Here is a 19,487-nt window from a genome sequence, read left to right on the forward strand (position 1 = left end):
TAAAAGCAAAGAACTATTATGAAATCTTAAGTTCAAAGCAGATGCATATCTTAGGATTTAAACAATATAAATTAAACTCTAACTTACAGGCTACTTGAAAAGACAAGACTTCAATATGCTGGGAGATTATTAAGACTGTCTAAACTTCAGATGGTAACTAAAAGCAATAAAACTATTTTAAATTCAGAATTCAAAATTGGCTAAAAATTTTATATTGTAATCATTCACCTTGGTATTATTAAGCTATAACATATTAGTTGATAATCTGTTACAAAAATTAGTGAAAACCTCATAATAATTATATGGAATACTGCTTCACTACTTTTGCAATTGGCAATAAACAAATTAGTGGAACACAAAAATATGTCATAGGGTACCTTCAGATAGCGTTCAATATTGTTCATCAAAATATCAATTTCTTCCTTTGACCACATCCCCTGCTTCCATTTATGTCCTTTAAAAGAAAGCAAGAAACATTACAGAAAATACTACTTTGTGAGAAGAAAATATTAAAGATGTGGTTTGTGATTAAATTATCAGTGGGCATAAAACAGCAAATTTAATTTCTCACTCATTTTAAACCTGAAAGATCCTAAGGTAAAGATGCTTTCATACCTTCTGGTTTTTAAGTAAGAAAACATCTGACCTATTGAATAAAGACAATGACAACTAAAAGATTTTTAAAACTATTACTTCTCACATCCTTTCAGAAGTATGTAACTGCTAAAAATAAACTTATAAAAATGAGAAAAATCAAATTATTCTTAAAACTTTTTGAAAATTTTTTCCATGAAAAATAAGCCTGCCCACAATCCCAACAGCTTGAAAGGCTGAGACAGGACGGCAAGTTCAAAGCCAGCCTCAGCAACGGTGAGCTGCTAAGGAACTCAGTGAGACCCTGTCTCTAACTAAAATAAAAAATAGGACTGAGGATGTGGCTCAGTGATTGAGTGCCCCTGAAATCAATATCTGGTACCCCCCATTTTAAAAAAAAGTTTTATAGGCAAGGAATATGTACAAAAAGATTCTAAGGAAAGGTGAACATGATGACAAGTGAATGTCTTCTTAGAATATTTATTTATTGCACAGTGGGTAGAAAATAATAAATGTACTTGTTTCTACTTCCTCTCCTTACTCCAAAGTGGTACATGCCCTCATTTTTTAGTATCAATTTCCCTAGCTACATTCAAAAGCACAGCAGTTCTACAAACACTATAATCTTTTAAGATGCTTTTAAACCAGTAAGTAGACCTTTGAAAAGGCTTGATTACCTATTCTCATAAGCAATGACTGTACTGTCTTTTAAATACCACAATCATGCATTTGTTCTAAAATTAACATGACAATCTACTTTGTATCAAAAAAAGAAAAATAATGATTAATTATTGAAAAGCAAATGTTGGTTTCATGGTCCCATTCAAAGTCATTCAGGGCAAAATTTAATTCAATTACAAAAACTCAATTACTGTAACCTTTCAAATCACAATTGTAAAGGTCCAACTCAGAAACTTCATGCCTGCAAGTCCCTCAGCTGATTCTACTGGGCACTAAAATTTATAGTACATCTTACCTTTGTTAGTTAGAGAATCCTTATCTTCTTTAGTTGTAAACCAAGCCTGACTAACTGCTGAAACTTCCTCATTACCCAAGGGAGATATTTCATCTAGTTGTTCATTCTGTAAAATCTTAAAAAAAAAAAAAAGTAGTAGCTAAGTAGTAGCTTGATTTAATACCAAACTTGATTAACTTTTGTGATGCTAGGCATTCTAAAAACCTAATGTAATAATATGGAATTCACTCTTTTAGGTATAGTAAAATACATTCAATTTAAAAGACATATATTTCTTGCTTCTTTTATTATGGCAGTATAAAAACATTAACATTAATATACATGACCATTTAAGAAAGTACTAGTGGCTTCAAGTTTTAATAATGTGGGTCAAGAATGCATTACATATTTTAATCAATACAGGCTATTCCAAAACCACTTGTGTACATATATAAATGAGTTTATAAATATAGTTATAATCAGTTCCAGATAAGAAAAGGGAAATACTAGGGTTGAGTATTATGGCTGGTTATTGTCCTCGGAGGTAGTTTGCTGCCTAAACTATACAGTTGTTCATAATATAATCTCTTGCTGAACCTAAAGGATTAAAGGGATAATCAAAATACATTACTGCAAAATCACTGTCTGCTACTATTTATTGAAAACTTTGTTTTAGCCTATCTCTAGAGCTGATTCACAGCCTTATTAATGTATCTTCCTCTAAAAGAAATAATTAGAACTAATATTATTCTTGCAGTTAAGGTACACCACTAAGTACATTTCAATTACAGACATACTTTAGCAAATTATACAGGAACAAAGAATCTTTGAACAGATTTGACCTTGGCCAAAAGGAAGCTACAATGTAAATTAAGAATATTGCTACCATCTCAGGTATGAGCCTATATTCATAGGCAGACCAGGATAAGTGGACCACCAAATGCTTGGTGGTCATTCAACTCAGTCAGTCTCTTGATTTGGATAAACTACTAAATTATATAAATCGCTAGAGGTAAATTCTAACAAAGATTGGAATAGTTCTTGAATAAGAAGAAACTGAATTTCTAATCTGAAAAGGAACTGAAACCCATCTTACTTGGAAAGAGTTGTCAGGGAACAACCAGCACACAACAAGGAAAGCTATGTCTCTATTGTTGCTGCTTTATTTTTATAGCTGGTGGTAATATGCTGCATTTATGAATGTTTTTAAATCCAGCTAAAAATTATGGGAACAATTCTAAAGCCCTATTATTTTATGTGTGATATTTAGATTTTTTTTTTTTACAAGACTGAGCAGAGAACTGAGACAGATCAGATAATGTATTGTATTCGTCAATAATTCTTTGAAATGTGATACAGGAATTATGCATTTGTAAAGGGTGAAATAGAGAGCTATCAAAAAACCTTGACATACACTACACAATTTTTTTTTTTTTGCGGGGGGGGGGGGGTAGATTTTCCAGAGGTTGAACTCAGGGGCACTTGAGCACTGAGCCACATCCCCAGCCCTATTTTTGTATTTTAGTCAGAGACAGGGTCTCATTAAATTGCTTAGGGACTTGCTTTTGCTGAGGCTAGTTTTGAACTTGAGATCCTCCTGCTCAGCCTCCCAAGCTGCTGAGATTACAGGCATGCGCCACACTATACACTTTTAAGAACTGCAGATGATACTCTTAGATGCTCTCTTTATCAGCTGGATAAGACAATCAAATCACAACCTTCCAAAGTGTGTCTAAATATGTAATAGAGTAAATTTCATGAACCTTAAGAATAAGCCTGTTTTGATGATTAACTGCTATCTCTGGGCATTTAATGCCTTATGACTCAAATTTTCCTGATGAAGAGTTATAATTACTATTTAAAATCTTTGTAAATAGCTATCAAAAGAGCAAATAATCAAGAAGAGCAAATAATCAAGCAGGAGCAGTAATATTTAACACTGTCTATAACAAATGAGTTTGCTGAGTATAGTGGGGGACTTGGGTAAGTATCTGTATTACATGTAGCTTCATAGTATCTTCTCTCCATTTCCCTACTTTATGTATAAAGCCATTACAAAGGCTTTATTAGCAGGACTCTGTTTTAAACTTAAATCTTTGTTAGTTGCAGGATTTCATGTCTGTAATGTATAAAGGACTTAGAAATCTAAAAATAAACATTGAACCCATTCAAAGTCTCTTAAAACCACAAAGTACTGAGTATAATGGAATGTTCTAGAGTTTATTATTTTTTCAAGCTAATCTCATCACTGGAATGAGATGCAATGTATTAGCAACTGAACTATGTCAAATAGCTATATGTTCCTAGTTTACAGAAAAGTAGTAAGAAGCAGGCTATTTCTGAACAATTTAATTTGCTTTCAATTCACAACCCAATGCTAATCTTATTAAATAAATATTAGAAGTTAGTATCAAGTTTTTCACTCACTAAAACAATAACAAATCAAGAAGCTAAATATTAAGTTATAACTCATTTACTTTCTGGCAATGGGCAAAAGTTAAACAAAACTCTATAATTTCTCTTACACTAAGGACTAATATTGTACCACTGTTCAATCCTATAACAACTATGTTGTAATTCAAATCACATACAGGATGTTATTTTTACTGTGTGAAAACTGAATGAAGTGAGACTACATAATCTTTAAATTTGGAATAACTTTGACAATATTCATTTTGAAGAAAGGATTATCTACTGGTTCAGAGGACTTGAAAAAAATTCCTGTCCAAATCACCCATTGATATCAAAGGACTCATTATGAAGATTTCCATCCTCACTCAAAGCTGTCTGATCTATGTGAGATTCACTCCTCTGGAAATTGTGTGATTTTTGAAAGTAGCTTATTATTATAGAAGGTTGACTACACACATCTGAGATATCCTCAGTCCTTGATGTTAAATATCAATTTCCAACTATTATACTTCTTAAATGGTCAATGTGATGCTTTCTAAAAGAAAAATACTGTCATGCCTCCACCTTGAAAATATCTTATTAAATAAATATTTTATTAAATGAAGGGATGAGCAAAAGAATTAGCTACTAAAAAAGAAAGGGACAATCAGCCAAAGGTAAATTTATAATATAGAGTTAAGCTTCAGAATATCTAAGATAGCAAAGAATACTTATTACTTTTTTTTGGGGGGGGGTTACTGGGGTGGGGACTGAAGTCAGGGGCACCCTACCATTGAGCCACACCCCCAGCCCTATTTTGTATTTCATTTAGAGACAGGGTCTCCCTGAGTTGCTTAGCACCTCACTAAATTGCTGACACTGACTTTGAACTCGCAATGCTCCTGGCTTAGCCTCCCGAGCCACCATGTCTGCCTACTTTTGGCACAAGTATCTCAGCTAGGGCTTGTAAGAGACAATTAAAAAGTTCACTTAAGAAATAGTATGATCTGACTATTACTCAACTTCTCTACACATGGTAAATTTATCTAGTTCTGCATGCACCAAAAGGAATAGTATTGCCATCATTACTGTTGTTATGAGATCACTACAAGTAGTGAATGTATATGCATCATTTTTTGTTTCAAGAGACGTGAATCACTCTACAGGGAATGAATTTTTAAAATCTACTTTTGCTTATAACTGAGACTCATGTGGAGACTGAATTTGAATTAAATGATGTCTTACCTCAATTTTGTGGTTGCTATTTTGCAAAGGTATCATTTTATTACCTAAACTGTGATCACCTTCCTGAGGCCAGTTAGAACATGTACTATACCTGGATCTGTGTCACCGTTCCCTCAGTAATCTCATCATCTGCCACCTCTGTGGTTGCGGTCATAGTCACCTCAAAGCTCTGATCATTTTCTGAAACTTCAAGGAAAAAATTCATCATCTTCAGAATAATGATGGCAGGATCTAGTTAAAAATATCTACTGAAAAAATAAGGCCATATAATTTCTTAACACATTCCTTGTCAATACATCCCCACATGTACATTTTAATTTGTTGCATGTTTATTGTACATCTAATTCATACTAGGTATTGCTGTGTGCTGGAGATATGGCAGTGAGAAAAACAAAACAAAAATCTTGCCTTCATGGAGCTTATAGTCTAGTGAGGATAGACACAAAATGAACAAAATTCTATGTTGGATAGTGATTATAAGAAGAAAAAGTAAAGCAGGAAGGAGATATGCTGGAGTGACGGAGTGTTTGAAATTGTAGACAGGAGGCTAGGGAAAGTGGCCAAGACTTGGAACAAAGTAAGGAAGAAAGCTAGTCATGCAAGTATCTTAAGGAAGAGTATTTCAAGGAGAGCCAAGTACAAAGGCTCTGAGATATGGCATGCTTGGAGAGTGTTCATGAGTATATGCAAGAAGACCAGTGGCGACTGAGCAGAATGAACAATAACAGTAGGCAACTGTATAGGGCCCTACAGACAATTGTAAAGACTTTGAATTTACCCATGAGGTAGTATATGATTGCAAATTTTTGAATAGAGGAGTGATATGATTTGATTTTTATTTTAACAGGTTCACTCTGGCTGCTATGGGGAAAAAAATAATGAAGGGCGAAAAATAATGAAGGGCAGAAGGCTAAACAGAGATCAGTTAAGAGGGTAGTACTGTAATTCAGATAAGAAAGGTCAGTGGCTTGGACCAGGGTGAAGGTTTAAGTAGTTCAAATTTTATATGTATTTTAATGGTAGAGACGATGTGATTTGCAGAACCAACCAGATGTGGGAAAAACTGAAGAGACAAGGATGATACTTTTTTTTTTTTTATCTGAACAAATAGAAAAATGGACATGCCATTAATGAGATGAGGAAAAAAGTACAGAAGCAGTACATTTAAACATTTAGGGAATCTCAAGAGCTTAGTTTTAAACATACTGCTTTGAGATACCTACTAAACCCTGAGAATTTAAAGAGAATGCTGGGGCTGGCTACTTTATATAATGGATAATACACTTGATTTCAAAGACAAATCTGACTTAAATAAATCTGGAAGTCATCACCAGATAAAGTATTTACAACAATGAATTGCAATCACCTAGGAAATAAGTAAAAACAGAAGAAAAAAGCATCTAAGAACTGAGTTATGGGGTGATATGGAAAAGTTAACATGAGAAACTACCGAATGGCTGTGCTTGGTGGTGAATGAATGCCTGTAATCTGAGTGACTCAGGAGACGGAGGCAGGAGGATTGCTGTTCTAGCAACTTAGTGAAACCCAGTCTCAAAATTAAAAAAAAAAAAAAAGAGTAGGGATGTAACTCAGTGGTAGAGCACCCCTAGGTTTAAGTCCCAGTACTGTCCACCACCCTCACCCTCAAAAAAGAAAAAGTACTAAGAAGCCAAGTGACAAAATATTTCAGGAAGAAGGAAATAAGTACTATGAAGAGTTACAGATAGATCAAGTAAGACAAAGACCGAAAATGACCACTGGATTTAGCAACAAGAAGGTCTGTGGAGGGCTGGGGTTGTAGCTCAGTGGTAGAGCATTTGCCTAGCATGTGTGAGGCACTGGGTTCTCCAAAGTACCACATTAAAAAAAGTGGGGGATGGGGGGGTCTGTGGAGACCCAGGAGAAAGGTTTGGTAAGGAGGAGAGCATGAAGAAAAGGAAAACTGGAGAAAAAAATGGAGGCAAATACAGGCAATTATTTCAAATGCTCTGTGTTAAAGGAAAGAAAGGAAATTGGATAGGAGCCAAAAGTGGGTTAAAGGACATTTTAAAATATTTTTTTGTAATACTGATAGGAGTGAGAGAATGAAAAATTAATGATTGTAAAAGAGAAGAAAGAATCATTGGAACACCCTTAAGAAAGGATGTTGGACATCCTCACAGACAAGGTGGTGCATGCCTATGATCCCAGCAGCTTGGGAGTCTGAGGCTGCAGGATTGTGAATTCAAAGCTAGTCTCAGCAAAGGCAAGGTGCTAAAGCAACTCAGTGAGGCCCTGTCTCTAAATAAAATACAAAATAGAGCTGGGGATGTGATGTGGCTCAGTGGTCAAGTTCTTCTGAGTTCAATCCCCAGTACCCCTCCCCGCAAAATATACTTCAGTAGGCAAAATGGATGGGATCTGGTGAAGAAAGAATAGGCCTTAGCTAGAATAACAGAATATACAGACATAGGTACACATGGGTATGGTAATGGGAATGTATGGAAATTACTTTCTGGTTACTCCAATATTTTCAGTAAAGTAAAAACCAAGGTTGTCAGTTGAGAATTAAGAAAGGTAGAAAAACTATCAGAAGTTTCAGAACATGAAATAGTCATCTTACAGTGAGGAAAAAGAATTACTAGAGAGGCATGGCATGACTGGTGGGCAGTATTATGAGCCCACTTTGGTTATTGATAAGGAATAAGATCTATCAGTTTGTGTGTCCTGTTTTTCTCTAATCGCTTTCAATTAGCTGCACCTTCAAAGACATAAACAAAGACAGATTTTGATAGGATTATGTTAACACCAAAGAACAATAAAAGTACAGAAGAAAAAAGGATTTGAAAGTAAATGCAAGACAGCGATTATAACGATTAATCATGAAACCATAACTGGGTAAAGGGGGGAAAATGATATAAATACAGAAGGAACAATGAAATGAAAAAGTGGTAAGATCAATGGGTTCCAATGGGGCAAAGGACTATAGGAGTTACAGAGTACCAGAAAAGTGAGATGGAAAGGAAGTAGCATTAGGAAAAAAAAAAAAAAAAAAAGCAAAACTGAAAAGGATAACAAATAGATTCATTAGGTAATGGCAAGAGTGGAAAAGGAAATGAAAATGGAGAACAAAAAGAGTAAGAAATTAAGGTACTGAAAGAATCCTCTAAATGAATGCAATAATCACCATATAACACTATCAATAGTAAATAGCATAAACAATAGTAGTGGATGACTACACAAGTGGTAAATGAGCCAGAATGATTAACATGAGAGGTAACTATGGATGCTGAGAAGACTTTTAAGGCCCTGATATATATTTTATCAGTCTTATAATGCATGAACAGAAAACTTGGATATTAAAATTAAATTTAATTATAATTTTTAGAAAAAAAAATTAACTCCATGAAGTCTGGCAAATAATGCTTTACTCAGTACCAGATCATTGTGATGGATATAGAACTTCAAGTATTCTGTCTTCTTCTTCTTTTTTAAATCAACATGTACTTGTGCATATGCAAACAGGGCAGTGTGACAACTTGATACATGCACAAAACGTGCAAACATCAAACAAAGGCAACCAGCATTTGTCTCCTCCTAACATCTACTTCCTTGCACTGGGAACCCTTAAGCCCCTTTCTGCTTCACAAAATATGTAACTGTTAGGAACCAGTCAATCTACTGTGTTGTAGAAGACTAGAACCCACCCTTCCATGCAACTGTATCCTAGTATTTATTCTCTCGCCAGTCTTTCCAACCTCTGGCAACCCTCATTTCACCCCATTATTTCCATGAAATAAAACCCTTTAGCTTCCACAAATGAATTGGAATGTGCAATATCCAATTTTCTGTGCCTAGCTCACTTCATCAAAGACAATATCCCAGTTCCATTCATGTTTTTGCAAAAGATAGGATTCCACATTTTTATTGAATTAATATTCCACTGTGTACATTTTATCCATTCATCTATTGATGGACAACTAGATTGACTTCATATCATAGATAGTATAAACAGTGCTGCAACTAACATGGAAATCTAGGCATCTCCGAAACATGCTGATCTCATTAACCTTGGAAAGACACCAAGTAATGGGACAGCTTGACCACATGGCAGAGTTCTACTTGGTATGCAATCTCCACAATGTTCTCCATGATGACTGTACTAATGTACATTCCCACCAACAGCTCCTCTGTTGAGTTCCTCTGTTCCTGTATCACCACCAGCATTTGTTATTTTTATCTTCTAACTATAGCCATACTAACTGAGGTGAAATGATATATCAATCGTGTTACCCCATTATTGTTCTGTTCAGGTTTTCTGTCTTTGTAATTCAATTTTATTAGGGTATCTGTGGCAGAAAGTTATCATTTCTTTTAGGTTTTCCAAATTACTGACATAAGTTGTTTACAATATAGTATACTTTGTATATGCCTATAAATGATCCTTTGTATTTCTTTGGTGTCAGATACAATGTCTCCTTTTCCATCTCTGGCTTTATTTATTTGGGTTTTTTCTTCTTTTCCCTCTGGTTAGTCTAGCGTTGTTCATTTTATTATCTTTTCAAAAAACCAACTCTTTGGGCTGGGTATTTAGCTCAACAAGGGTTTGTCTAGCATGTATGAGGTCTTGGGTTCAACCCCTAACCAAAAAAAAAAAAAAAAAAAAACCAACTCCTTGTTTTCTTGATATTATCTTTTTAGTCTCTATTTCATTTATTTCTGCTCTGATCTGTTCTTTTTCTCCTTCTAATTTGGGGTTCAGTTTGTTCTTGCTCTTATCGGTCCTTGAGTACAACGTTTGCTTATCTGAAATCTTATTTTAAATGTAGACCCTCATTGCTATCAAATTCCCTATTAGTACTGCTTTATCTGTATTCCACAGGTTTTGTTATGTTTTATTTCCATTTTCATTTCTTTCAAAAAAATTGCTTTCTTTTTGATTTCTTCATTGTTCATTTAAGAGCATGTTGTTTAATTTCCATGTGATTATATAATTTCTCAAGTTCCCCTTACTAATTTCTAATTTTATCCTGTAGTCAGACACATAATATAATTTCAACTTTAAAAAAAAATTGTTGGGACTTGCTTTGTCTATTCTGGAGAATGTTCCATGCATTGATGAGAAGAAAGTATATTCTGTAGCTATTAGATGAAATGTTGTCTTACTTTTAGGTCCACTTGATTTATAGTAAACTACAAAATTTGATTTTCTGTCTGAGTTGTTCACAGCTGAAAGTGGAATACTGAAATTCCCAATTATTATTAAACTACAGTCTCTCTCTCTCTCCCCGTTTAGATCTAACAATATTTGCTTTATACACTTGAGTGCTCTGGTGTTAGGTGCATATAAATGTACAATTGTTGTTTTCTCTTGTTGAATTAATCTCTAATTATTAGAGTGATCTTGTCTCTTTTTATAGTTTCTGACTTAAAGTCTATCTTTATGGTTGTTCCCAGCTATTCTCACTTGCTTTTGGTTTTCATTTGTGTGGAATATTTTTCCACTCCTACATATTCAGCCTATGTGTGTCTATTGGTAAAGTGAATTTCTTATAAGCAGGATATTTTAAAAATTCATTTTGCTTAACTAAATGTTTTAACTAGGAATTTTAATCCATTTTTATATTCATGGTTATTACTGATAAGACATAATCCTGTCATTTTGTTAATTTTTTTTTTCCTGGTTCTTTTATACATACCTTTTTCCTCTCATGTTCATTTTTGTGGTATTCCCCATACATAAGATTTAACTGTGTTCTTTTTTGCTTTTGTGCATCTGTTCTACTAGTGAGTTTTGTATTTTCATGTTTTCATGGTAGTTACTATTCTTTTTCCTAGTGAACAACTGCCTTAAGCATTTCTTGTAAAGTTGATCTGATAACGATGAACTCACGATCTTCCTGCCTCGACCTTCTATGCCACTGGGATTAGACATGTAGCACCGCACTTGGCTGAAGTTCATGCTTTAAAGCAGTTTTTAACTCCAGACTGTATTTCATAATTTTTGAGTTATAGATGGACAGAATGCCTTCATTTGTTTTCATGTGGTGCTAAGGATTGAACCCACTGCCTTACACATGTAAGGCAAGCACTCTGCCACTGAGCTACAGCCTCTGCCCATGAATTATGTTTTTTCTTGTCTTGGAAAGATTTTATTTCTCCTTCATTTCTGAATGATAGCTTTCCTAGACATAGTATTCTTTGTGTGCATTTTTTTCCTTTCAGATGTTTGAATATATATCTCAATTTCTCCTGGCCTATAAGGACTCTGATGAGAAAACTCTTAGTTTAATGAGGATTAACTTGACACTTATGTAACTATATATAACTTGACACTTACCTAGAGAATTCTCACTTTGTCTTGGGCTTTTGACAGTTTGACTATAATATTCCTCAAAGAATATCTTTTTTTGGTTGAATCTATTAGGTTTCATTCTTTAAGTTTCCTGGGCCTGAATTTATGTATTTTTCCTGAGATTTAGAAAATTTTGGCTATTTTTGATAGGTTTTCTATGCTGTTCTTTTTATTCTAGAACACCTACAACATGAACATTTGCTTAATGACATCCTGTAAGTCTTCCAGGCTTTCTTTGTGTTTGGGTTATTTCTAAAGATTTATCTTCAAGCTCAGACATTCCTTCTTCTGTTTGGTTTTGTTATTTAGCTCTCAAGTGTATTTTTACTCAATTTACTGAGTTCTTTAGCTCTAAGACTTTTTCGATTCTTTTTTCATGATCCATATTTAGATCATATTATTTTCCTAATTTTGTTGAATTATTGGCCTATGTTCTCTTCTATTTTGTTGAGTTTCCTTAAATTACTGATTTGAATTCTTTTTTAGGCAATTTGTCAATTTCCTTTTCTTTGGGGTCTGTTGCTAGAGAGCTTTGTGTTCCCTTGGGAGGTTTGATGTTATCTTTCTTTTTCATGTTTCTTGTGTCCCTATGTTTGCACATCTGTCAGATCATTTGCCTCTACACATTTCATAGGTGGTTTCTGTAGTAGAAGAATTTCTCCTGCAGATGTGTCCTAAGGTACTGGTTGAGAAGGCTACTTTGGCTTTGGTTCCAGGTAGGTGTAGTAGTATAGTAGCTATAACTAACAGTGGTGATGACTGGTATACATTACAGAGAGTGTACCCATCAGTGTATTGGGGGAAACTCAGGTACTTCTCAGGGTCTCAGAGAGCTAGCTTGCTCAGGGTGGCTACTAGTTGCCTACTTCCTGAATTGTGGGTATACAGGACTACCTGGAGGTTTCCCAAGGTCTTAATGGGTTGAACTTCTCAGGACCAAATGCCTAGCTGCTTTCTGGAGGCCTTGGTAGGTAAAGTGGCACAGGGTAAGTGGGTTGCCCAGCTGCTTCCAGAGCTATAGGTAGGTGAGCAGGGTTACCTTGATGGTTCCTGTGGGACTTAGCAGGTCAAACTGATGAGGGTAGGTAAGTGAACAAAGTTCATGCCTTTTATTTTTTGGGGGGGGTGAGGTGGGGTGGAGGGTACCGGGGATTGAACTTAGAGGCACTTGACCACCAAGCCACATCCTCAGCTCTATTTTGTATTTTATTTAGAGACAGGATTTCCACTGAGTTGTTTAGTGCCCCATTGTTGCTGAATCTGGCTTTGAACTCACGATCTTCCTGCCTCGGCCTCCTATGCCACTGGGATTAGACATGCAGCACTGCACCTGGCTGAAGTTTCATGCTTTTACTCCAGATTGTATTTCATAAGTACTATTGCTATGATTCAATATCCTAGTACACACACACACACAAAACACAACCCATGTCTTTAGTATTAGTATATCCATATTACCTTGGGTTAAGTGAAAAAGGGTATGAAGAATTCAGTTCAATACCATAAAAGAGAACAAAATGCCCAGTCAGAACCTATGATCATGAACAAGGCATTCTATTTCAACCAAATGTATTAATCATAATTTATACCAAAGTAACTAAAAAATTCTAGTAGAAAATATCCACATATATTAGGAAATAGGCCAAGCAATTTATAGAATTTAATCAACAACATAATGACAGTCCAACTGAAAGAACTGAAAAAAAACATAAGAATCATTTTTAGAAGGAACAATTAGAAATATGTGATGCTTGTATATGCCATACTTGGAAGCAATACTAACACTAATTTTTCAATAAATGTGATAGTCAATTGAACAAAATGGCTTCTGTTCAATTTAACAAGCAAATGAGCTAGGGTTATATATAGCTCAGTGGTAAAGAATCTGCCTAAAAAAAAATTAACTCTGAATACAAAGTTCATATCTATTTGTTAAGACATGATTTTTCATGCTAAAAATCTACTCTTGGTTTTATTTCACTAGATGAAGATGTCATCTTGCTTGGTGTTGTGTGCAAAGTCAAAGAGTTCCTGGGTATGGCAAAACTCTCCTTTGTGCTAAGAGTGCCACCAATAACCACTTGCCCCATTCTGATCACCATGGACTAAGACATCTGGCTTTGTAGGATAACCACTCTTCAATAGGATTCCAGACTCTTTGCTTAAAAAATCAGATGTATAACCAAATCCTGAAATACTATACTATATGTCCTCTAGAATCTAGTCTACCTTAAATGATCTTAGATATAAACATGTTAAGAACAAGAACTTTTTTAGTGAAAATAAACTAGTTAGGTATCTATTGAATTTCCACATAAGGAAAAGGCACTATAGCATTGGGATTAACAATATGTACTATAAGAACCACAATGTCTGAATATTATTTTAGACTTCTCTGTGTCTAATTTTCTTCATTTATAAAATGGGGATGTTAATAAAAATAGCACCTATTATAGAACATGCTTTCTGTCAATCATGTAAATATGGTTCTTACCGGGTAAGTTGAAAAAATATTTATGAACAAAGTAAAGATATTCATATAGTATATTTAAAAAATACATACAGTACATGGGGGGAGAGTACTCAACAAAAAAATGTCTAAAAGGCTCTTTATGGAGTCTATCAACAGATTGAGAATTTAAAAGAGTTGAGAAGACTATATTATGCAATATTTAAAAGAATTAATAACTATGCCTGGCATATAGTAAGCACTCATTAAGTAAAGAGTCTATATCTACTTAAAAAGGCCAACTGAATCCCCTGAAAGCTAAAATTTGGTTTCAAAAGGGAATTCTACATTCTTAATATATAGTGACTTACGTGGGAGCGCAACAACTGATATGCAAGGAGTAGAATCATCAATACTCTGATCATCCTCAGAGGACAAACAAAGTCTCTTATGTGGAGGTTCAGTACTATCTTCTGAGTCTATTTCATCAGCTTCTAATGGAAGGAAAAGAACAATAAACCAAAAAAAAAAAAAAAAAAAAATCTCAAAAACTTCAAACCAATAAAGAAAAAACAAAATCTCCAGCTAGTAGTGATTCTACAATGATTTTCTTACCCATTAGTTTATTTAAACCCAGCTATACAAACAGGCCTCAAATAACATAATCTTCTCTATGCCTACTGTAGTACTGTTACAAGCATTATGTCTAGGAACTACAAAGACGCCACCTTTTAAACCAACTTGACTTTCAAAACATTTCATGTACAAAGACAAAAGCAAGTTATATGATTAATTCACAAATATTTACTAAAAGCCTACTGTGTTCTAAATGCAAATAGAACAATGAAGGATATCCTGCCTGTCAGGGAACTTGCAGTGCAGTGGAGATGACTAAACCAATAATTTCAAAATAATGTAGAAAGTAATGTAACAATAAAGCTATAAAGTTGGAATAAAGAGGCTTTTTGAGAATACAGAAGAGATTAGACTAGAGGTGAAGGAAGGATTCCTAACAGAGTATCTTAAATCTGAAAGCAAGGCAGGGTAAATGATTATTCTTCCTGGCAGTAGGAGCAATATGTGCAATGGTACTGAGGTATGCTATGGAAACAAAAATAGTTATAACTACTAAAACATAAGTGTATGACATGTGGCAGGATGTGAGGCCAGTAAGAAAGACAACATGATGAAAGGCCTGAGTAAAATTAAAGGATTTTACTATATTCTAAACACTGGAAGGTTTAAAAAAATCTTAAGCTACGGAGTATCATGACCAATTTCTTGAGCAGTCTGAAAGATGAATTAGAGGTGGGAGACTGGTTAAAGGCTATTAGAGTTACTTAGATGAGAGAAGAGTATCTGATCTAAGAAAGAGGGACTTGAAATAGAGAAATGGATTTTTAAAATATTATAGCATGAACACGTCTTCATAACGGAATGAATGTGGGAAATGAGAGAAGGAATTTATTCCTAAGTAATTTATGACCTGGGACACTAAATAAAAAAGAAAAAAAGAAGCAGGTTTAGGAAGTGTCTGAAAGAACTATTTGGGATGTGTGAAATTTAAGGTGGCTATAGGAAGCACAGATCATTTGAATGGGTTTGTGCTAGTTAAAAACCACAAGTTTGAATAAAGTAACCCAAGAATTTTAAAGAGTAGGAAGAAAACAGAATCCATATTAATAAAGATGAACTTAAATGCAAAATAAATTACTGCTGGCACCAAATGGTGTGTGTGTGTGTGTGTGTGTGTGTGTGTGTGTATATGAAGTGTCTTATAGATATTCCATCATCATCTTTGGATATTTGATAGATCCCATTTATAAAATAACTATGAGATTGATAAAGTCTAAAATTTACGATAAATTTAAAAACATAAAAGTAAATTTTTAAAAATATATGAACTAAGATTAAGCCATGATCCAAAGAGATTAACTCCTTTTCTACCCTGCTAAGCTATACTGTCTGTCTGGGTATTTCTGATAAGGAATTCAGAAATCCCAAGAGTCACAAGTATATGTTCAGCAAGTTCTCCTACCATTCTGAGGGCAATGAAGAATGAGGTTCCCTTCTGTGTCCTGAGTCAATGTCACAGAGTTCACAGTTTCTACTGTTACTGTGTCAGAATCCTCTTCAACTGTGCTCATACTCAAATCTGTACAAGAATAGACTCCACATTAGAATTTAAAAAATTATTTCCAGATAGAAACATGAAGTGGTAACCCCTCCCTCAACCAAATATCCCACGTTTATTCGGGTATTGCCTATAGTGTTCTTTATGTGAAATTATAAATTCAGATTTCAAAAACTGCTATTAATAGTTCATATTCATGAATTAGAATCAGATCATCTGCAAGAATCTGTTTTAATTAGAAAACAAAGCATGTAGTTTTAAAAAAGAGTTGTTTTTACTATACCCAATGAATGAGAATCTGTTTGAAATAATCTGTTTCGTTTCTTTGGGTCCTAGTGGACTGAGCCCAGGGGTGCTTTATCACTGAACCACATCTCCAACCACCCCTGCCCCCCACTCTTTTTAATAGTCTTGCTAAATTGCTGGGATTATGGGTGTGCAACACTGTGCCCAGCAGGTTGTTTTTATTGGCACCTTGTCATATTAACTTCAGACTGTTTAGTAGAAAATTCATCAAAACTTCTGATCTACAAATTAGTTTACAAGACACTTCTTATAGGTATTTAGGCTCTCTTATCTAAAAAATAGGAACATTAAATAATAATTCTTGCTGTCTTTTTCATAATATGAAACAAGTAAATATATCCATCATTGGCTTTTCTAATTTTATTCTTGTTTACAGATCAGTCTTAGAAATACAATCTCATGGTTGGTAGGGGTCAATACATTGGATTACAATCTATGGTCTGGTTCAAGTCTTCAGAATCATTTTATACTCTTCAATGGAGCTCCTGTCTTAATATTTAGCTTTAGTCTTGTCCACATACTTTCTGCCAACTGAGAAAGACTTAAGCCTTGATGTGTACTCAGTCACTCAATATTTGCTTTTTTGACTTTTACACACAAGATATTAATCCATTCATATATGGTATATACCATTTTAAGTTAATGTGTTTTCCTTTCACTGGAAATAACATTTACACTGTGAAAATCCAATGGTTCACTGAAATTTTACTCTAAAAAGTCATTATTCATCTTACAATTGTATTGATGACATTCTCAAGACAAAGATGAATGGAAATCATGATCTAGATATGACTAAAATTTGCAAACCATGAGGGAAGGACCTTGCAACAAAGGTATTCTTACCTAAACAACGGTTGGATCAGCTATAGCCCTTCCCACAGAATCAAGTTGCCTTCCCTTATCCAGCCGCATCACTTTCATGTTATCCAGATTGTTTCTCCCCCATGTTCTGCAACACTGAAAAATTAACAGCATTACAAAATGAGACTTAATAACTGAACACTAACAGTATGCTAAAATACTCTAACCTCAAGCCTCTGTGATGTCTCAACCAAAAAAGTTAAGACAAAAACAAATTTCTTTTTTAAGTAGAACCTTTGGCAATGAGCCTCAAAATGTATTCTCCAATAAAGAAATGACATATATGATGAGTTTCTTAACCCAAGCTGTCTCTCATCAAGCAATTAAACATTCTCTGAAAAAACAGGTTTAGCTATGCTAGTGGTTACTGTGGCATCATCTGGTGTGTATATCGACCAACTAATTACCATAAATATTACCAGTAACAATAATTTTTCTTTATGGTGAATTCTTTATAATACCACGATTTTATTTTAAAGCACTAAAAACTACACAACAATCTTCATTCATAAACCATTTTAAGAAGACGGGTGAACTACATCTAGGAATTTGTGGAGAAAAACCCCATCAGACCAGAAAAGGCAAATTACGACTAAGTTCTTAATATAAAATATTATACAATCTGAAATAATCAGTTTTTAAAGGTTTCTTTCAATAGGTTTTTCATCTTCATCCGAAAAGGCCAACTAATTAAAAAGGCAGGATCTGAGGTTTATGGGGGTTGTTTCAACAAAAATTAAGAATTAAAATTTCCATTTCTCTCAGCATTCTAATTAGAACTTCTCTTCAGAATGGCTGTATTAGAAAATTGTTTACATAAATTTGCAGTGAAAAGATATAGACTCTGCTAGAGCTCTTTAGAACTCCAGATATTAGATTCCACATTCTTCTCATATCTGAATCCATTAAATTATTTTAAAAAGCTGGTCAATAATACCAATTACAGAAGATAGAGGAACAAAAGGTTAAAAAAGGGGCAGTTTAAAGTCATACATAAACATATGAAAAAAAATCAAAAATTACACATTTTGTTGTGGTTCCTTCTTATCTCCTGGTTTATATGCAAAGACTACAATTTTATATCTTCCTTTAGCATTCACTCACAATGAAAAATGCTAAGGAAATCATTTCACAGGAATTTTTGTGTAACATTTAAACCTTATGGGCATAAAAAACGACATTATTTAACAAATCCTCTATCACTGGACATGTATATTGTTCCCTGTATTTAATTTCCTTAAATCAAACCAAAACATTCAATACAATTTACTTAAATAGCCTTAGTAACTGAAAACTAATCTATAGATATGATGAAATTTTAGACTTTAGTGATACAGCAAACTATTTTCCAAAAAGGTTGTACAAACTTAACGTTCAGTTTAAACTCTACTCTTGGTAACCGTGCCATTTTTATTTAAAAAGAAACTTCAGGGCTAGGGAGGTAGCTCAGTGGTAGAGTGCCCATCTAGCAGACCCATGACATTGGGTTTGATTCCCAGCACCAAAAATTATAGTAAAAACTTCAAAGCAAAACAGGTGCAAAGTCATTACTGCCTGTTATGGTTTAGACGTGGTTTCTCAACCAAGATCCATGTGTTGGGAGCTGGGCCATAGATGGTGTGGAACCTTAAAGAGGTGAAGCCTAGTGTTAAGTCTTCAGGTAAGTTGGAAGCAAACCCTCAGGGATAGTGGGAACTCAGTCTCCTGTTTTGTTTGTGGTACTGGGAATCAGATTCAGCACCTTGCACATGCTAAAGAAGTACGCTCTACAACCTCAACCCCCTCAGTCTCTGGCTTTTTTTTGTTCTTCCTCCACAGGATTTTGTCACTTGCCATGGGACCCTCACCAGAGCCAGCACCAGGCCTCCAAAACTGAATTATATGTCTTTTTAAAGTAAGTCTGCCTTGGTATTTCATGATTATAACAAAAACTAACATTTTTAATTTCACTGAGATACAGTATGGAGAATGGACAAGGCAATGTTATAAAGATACACTGTCCAAGAGATAACTGTGTGGTTTAGAAAAGTGGCAGCAAAGGGAAGGGGCTGAACAGAGGATACAAAGGAAGGGCCAAAAGAATTTTCTAAATAAAAGACAGAGACTAGGAAAAGAGGGGCTATCTCAAGATAATTCCCAGGCTTTTGACTTGGATAACTTTTGAGACATTTAAATCTAGAGATGTTTTATTATACATTAAACTTTTTTAATATCAGTG

General features: G+C 34.4%; 1 protein-coding gene across 3 annotated transcripts in view; it reads right to left on the bottom strand.

The window, feature by feature from the left end:
* DMTF1 (cyclin D binding myb like transcription factor 1) overlaps positions 1-19,487 on the bottom strand; it is a 43,479-nt gene that overhangs the window by 17,316 nt on the left and 6,676 nt on the right. Inside the window, exons 2-7 of one of the 3 annotated variants that reach the window (XM_081287879.1) lie at positions 17,252-17,365; positions 16,007-16,123; positions 14,340-14,462; positions 5,277-5,371; positions 1,571-1,685; positions 378-454 (exon numbers count right to left, since the gene is read on the bottom strand). In XM_081287879.1, the coding sequence (XP_081144005.1) occupies positions 378-454; positions 1,571-1,685; positions 5,277-5,371; positions 14,340-14,462; positions 16,007-16,115 (519 nt within the window). In that variant the 5' untranslated portion in view covers positions 16,116-16,123; positions 17,252-17,365. Of the gene's footprint in view, positions 1-377; positions 455-1,570; positions 1,686-5,276; positions 5,372-14,339; positions 14,463-16,006; positions 16,124-17,251; positions 17,366-19,487 lie in introns of those variants that run through there. The other 2 variants (XM_081287880.1, XM_081287881.1) reach the window with 2 other exon arrangements.

The sequence above is a fragment of the Spermophilus citellus genome (assembly GCF_964194105.1).
Source record: "Spermophilus citellus genome assembly, chromosome: 3".
Taxonomy (NCBI): Eukaryota; Metazoa; Chordata; class Mammalia; order Rodentia; family Sciuridae; genus Spermophilus; species Spermophilus citellus.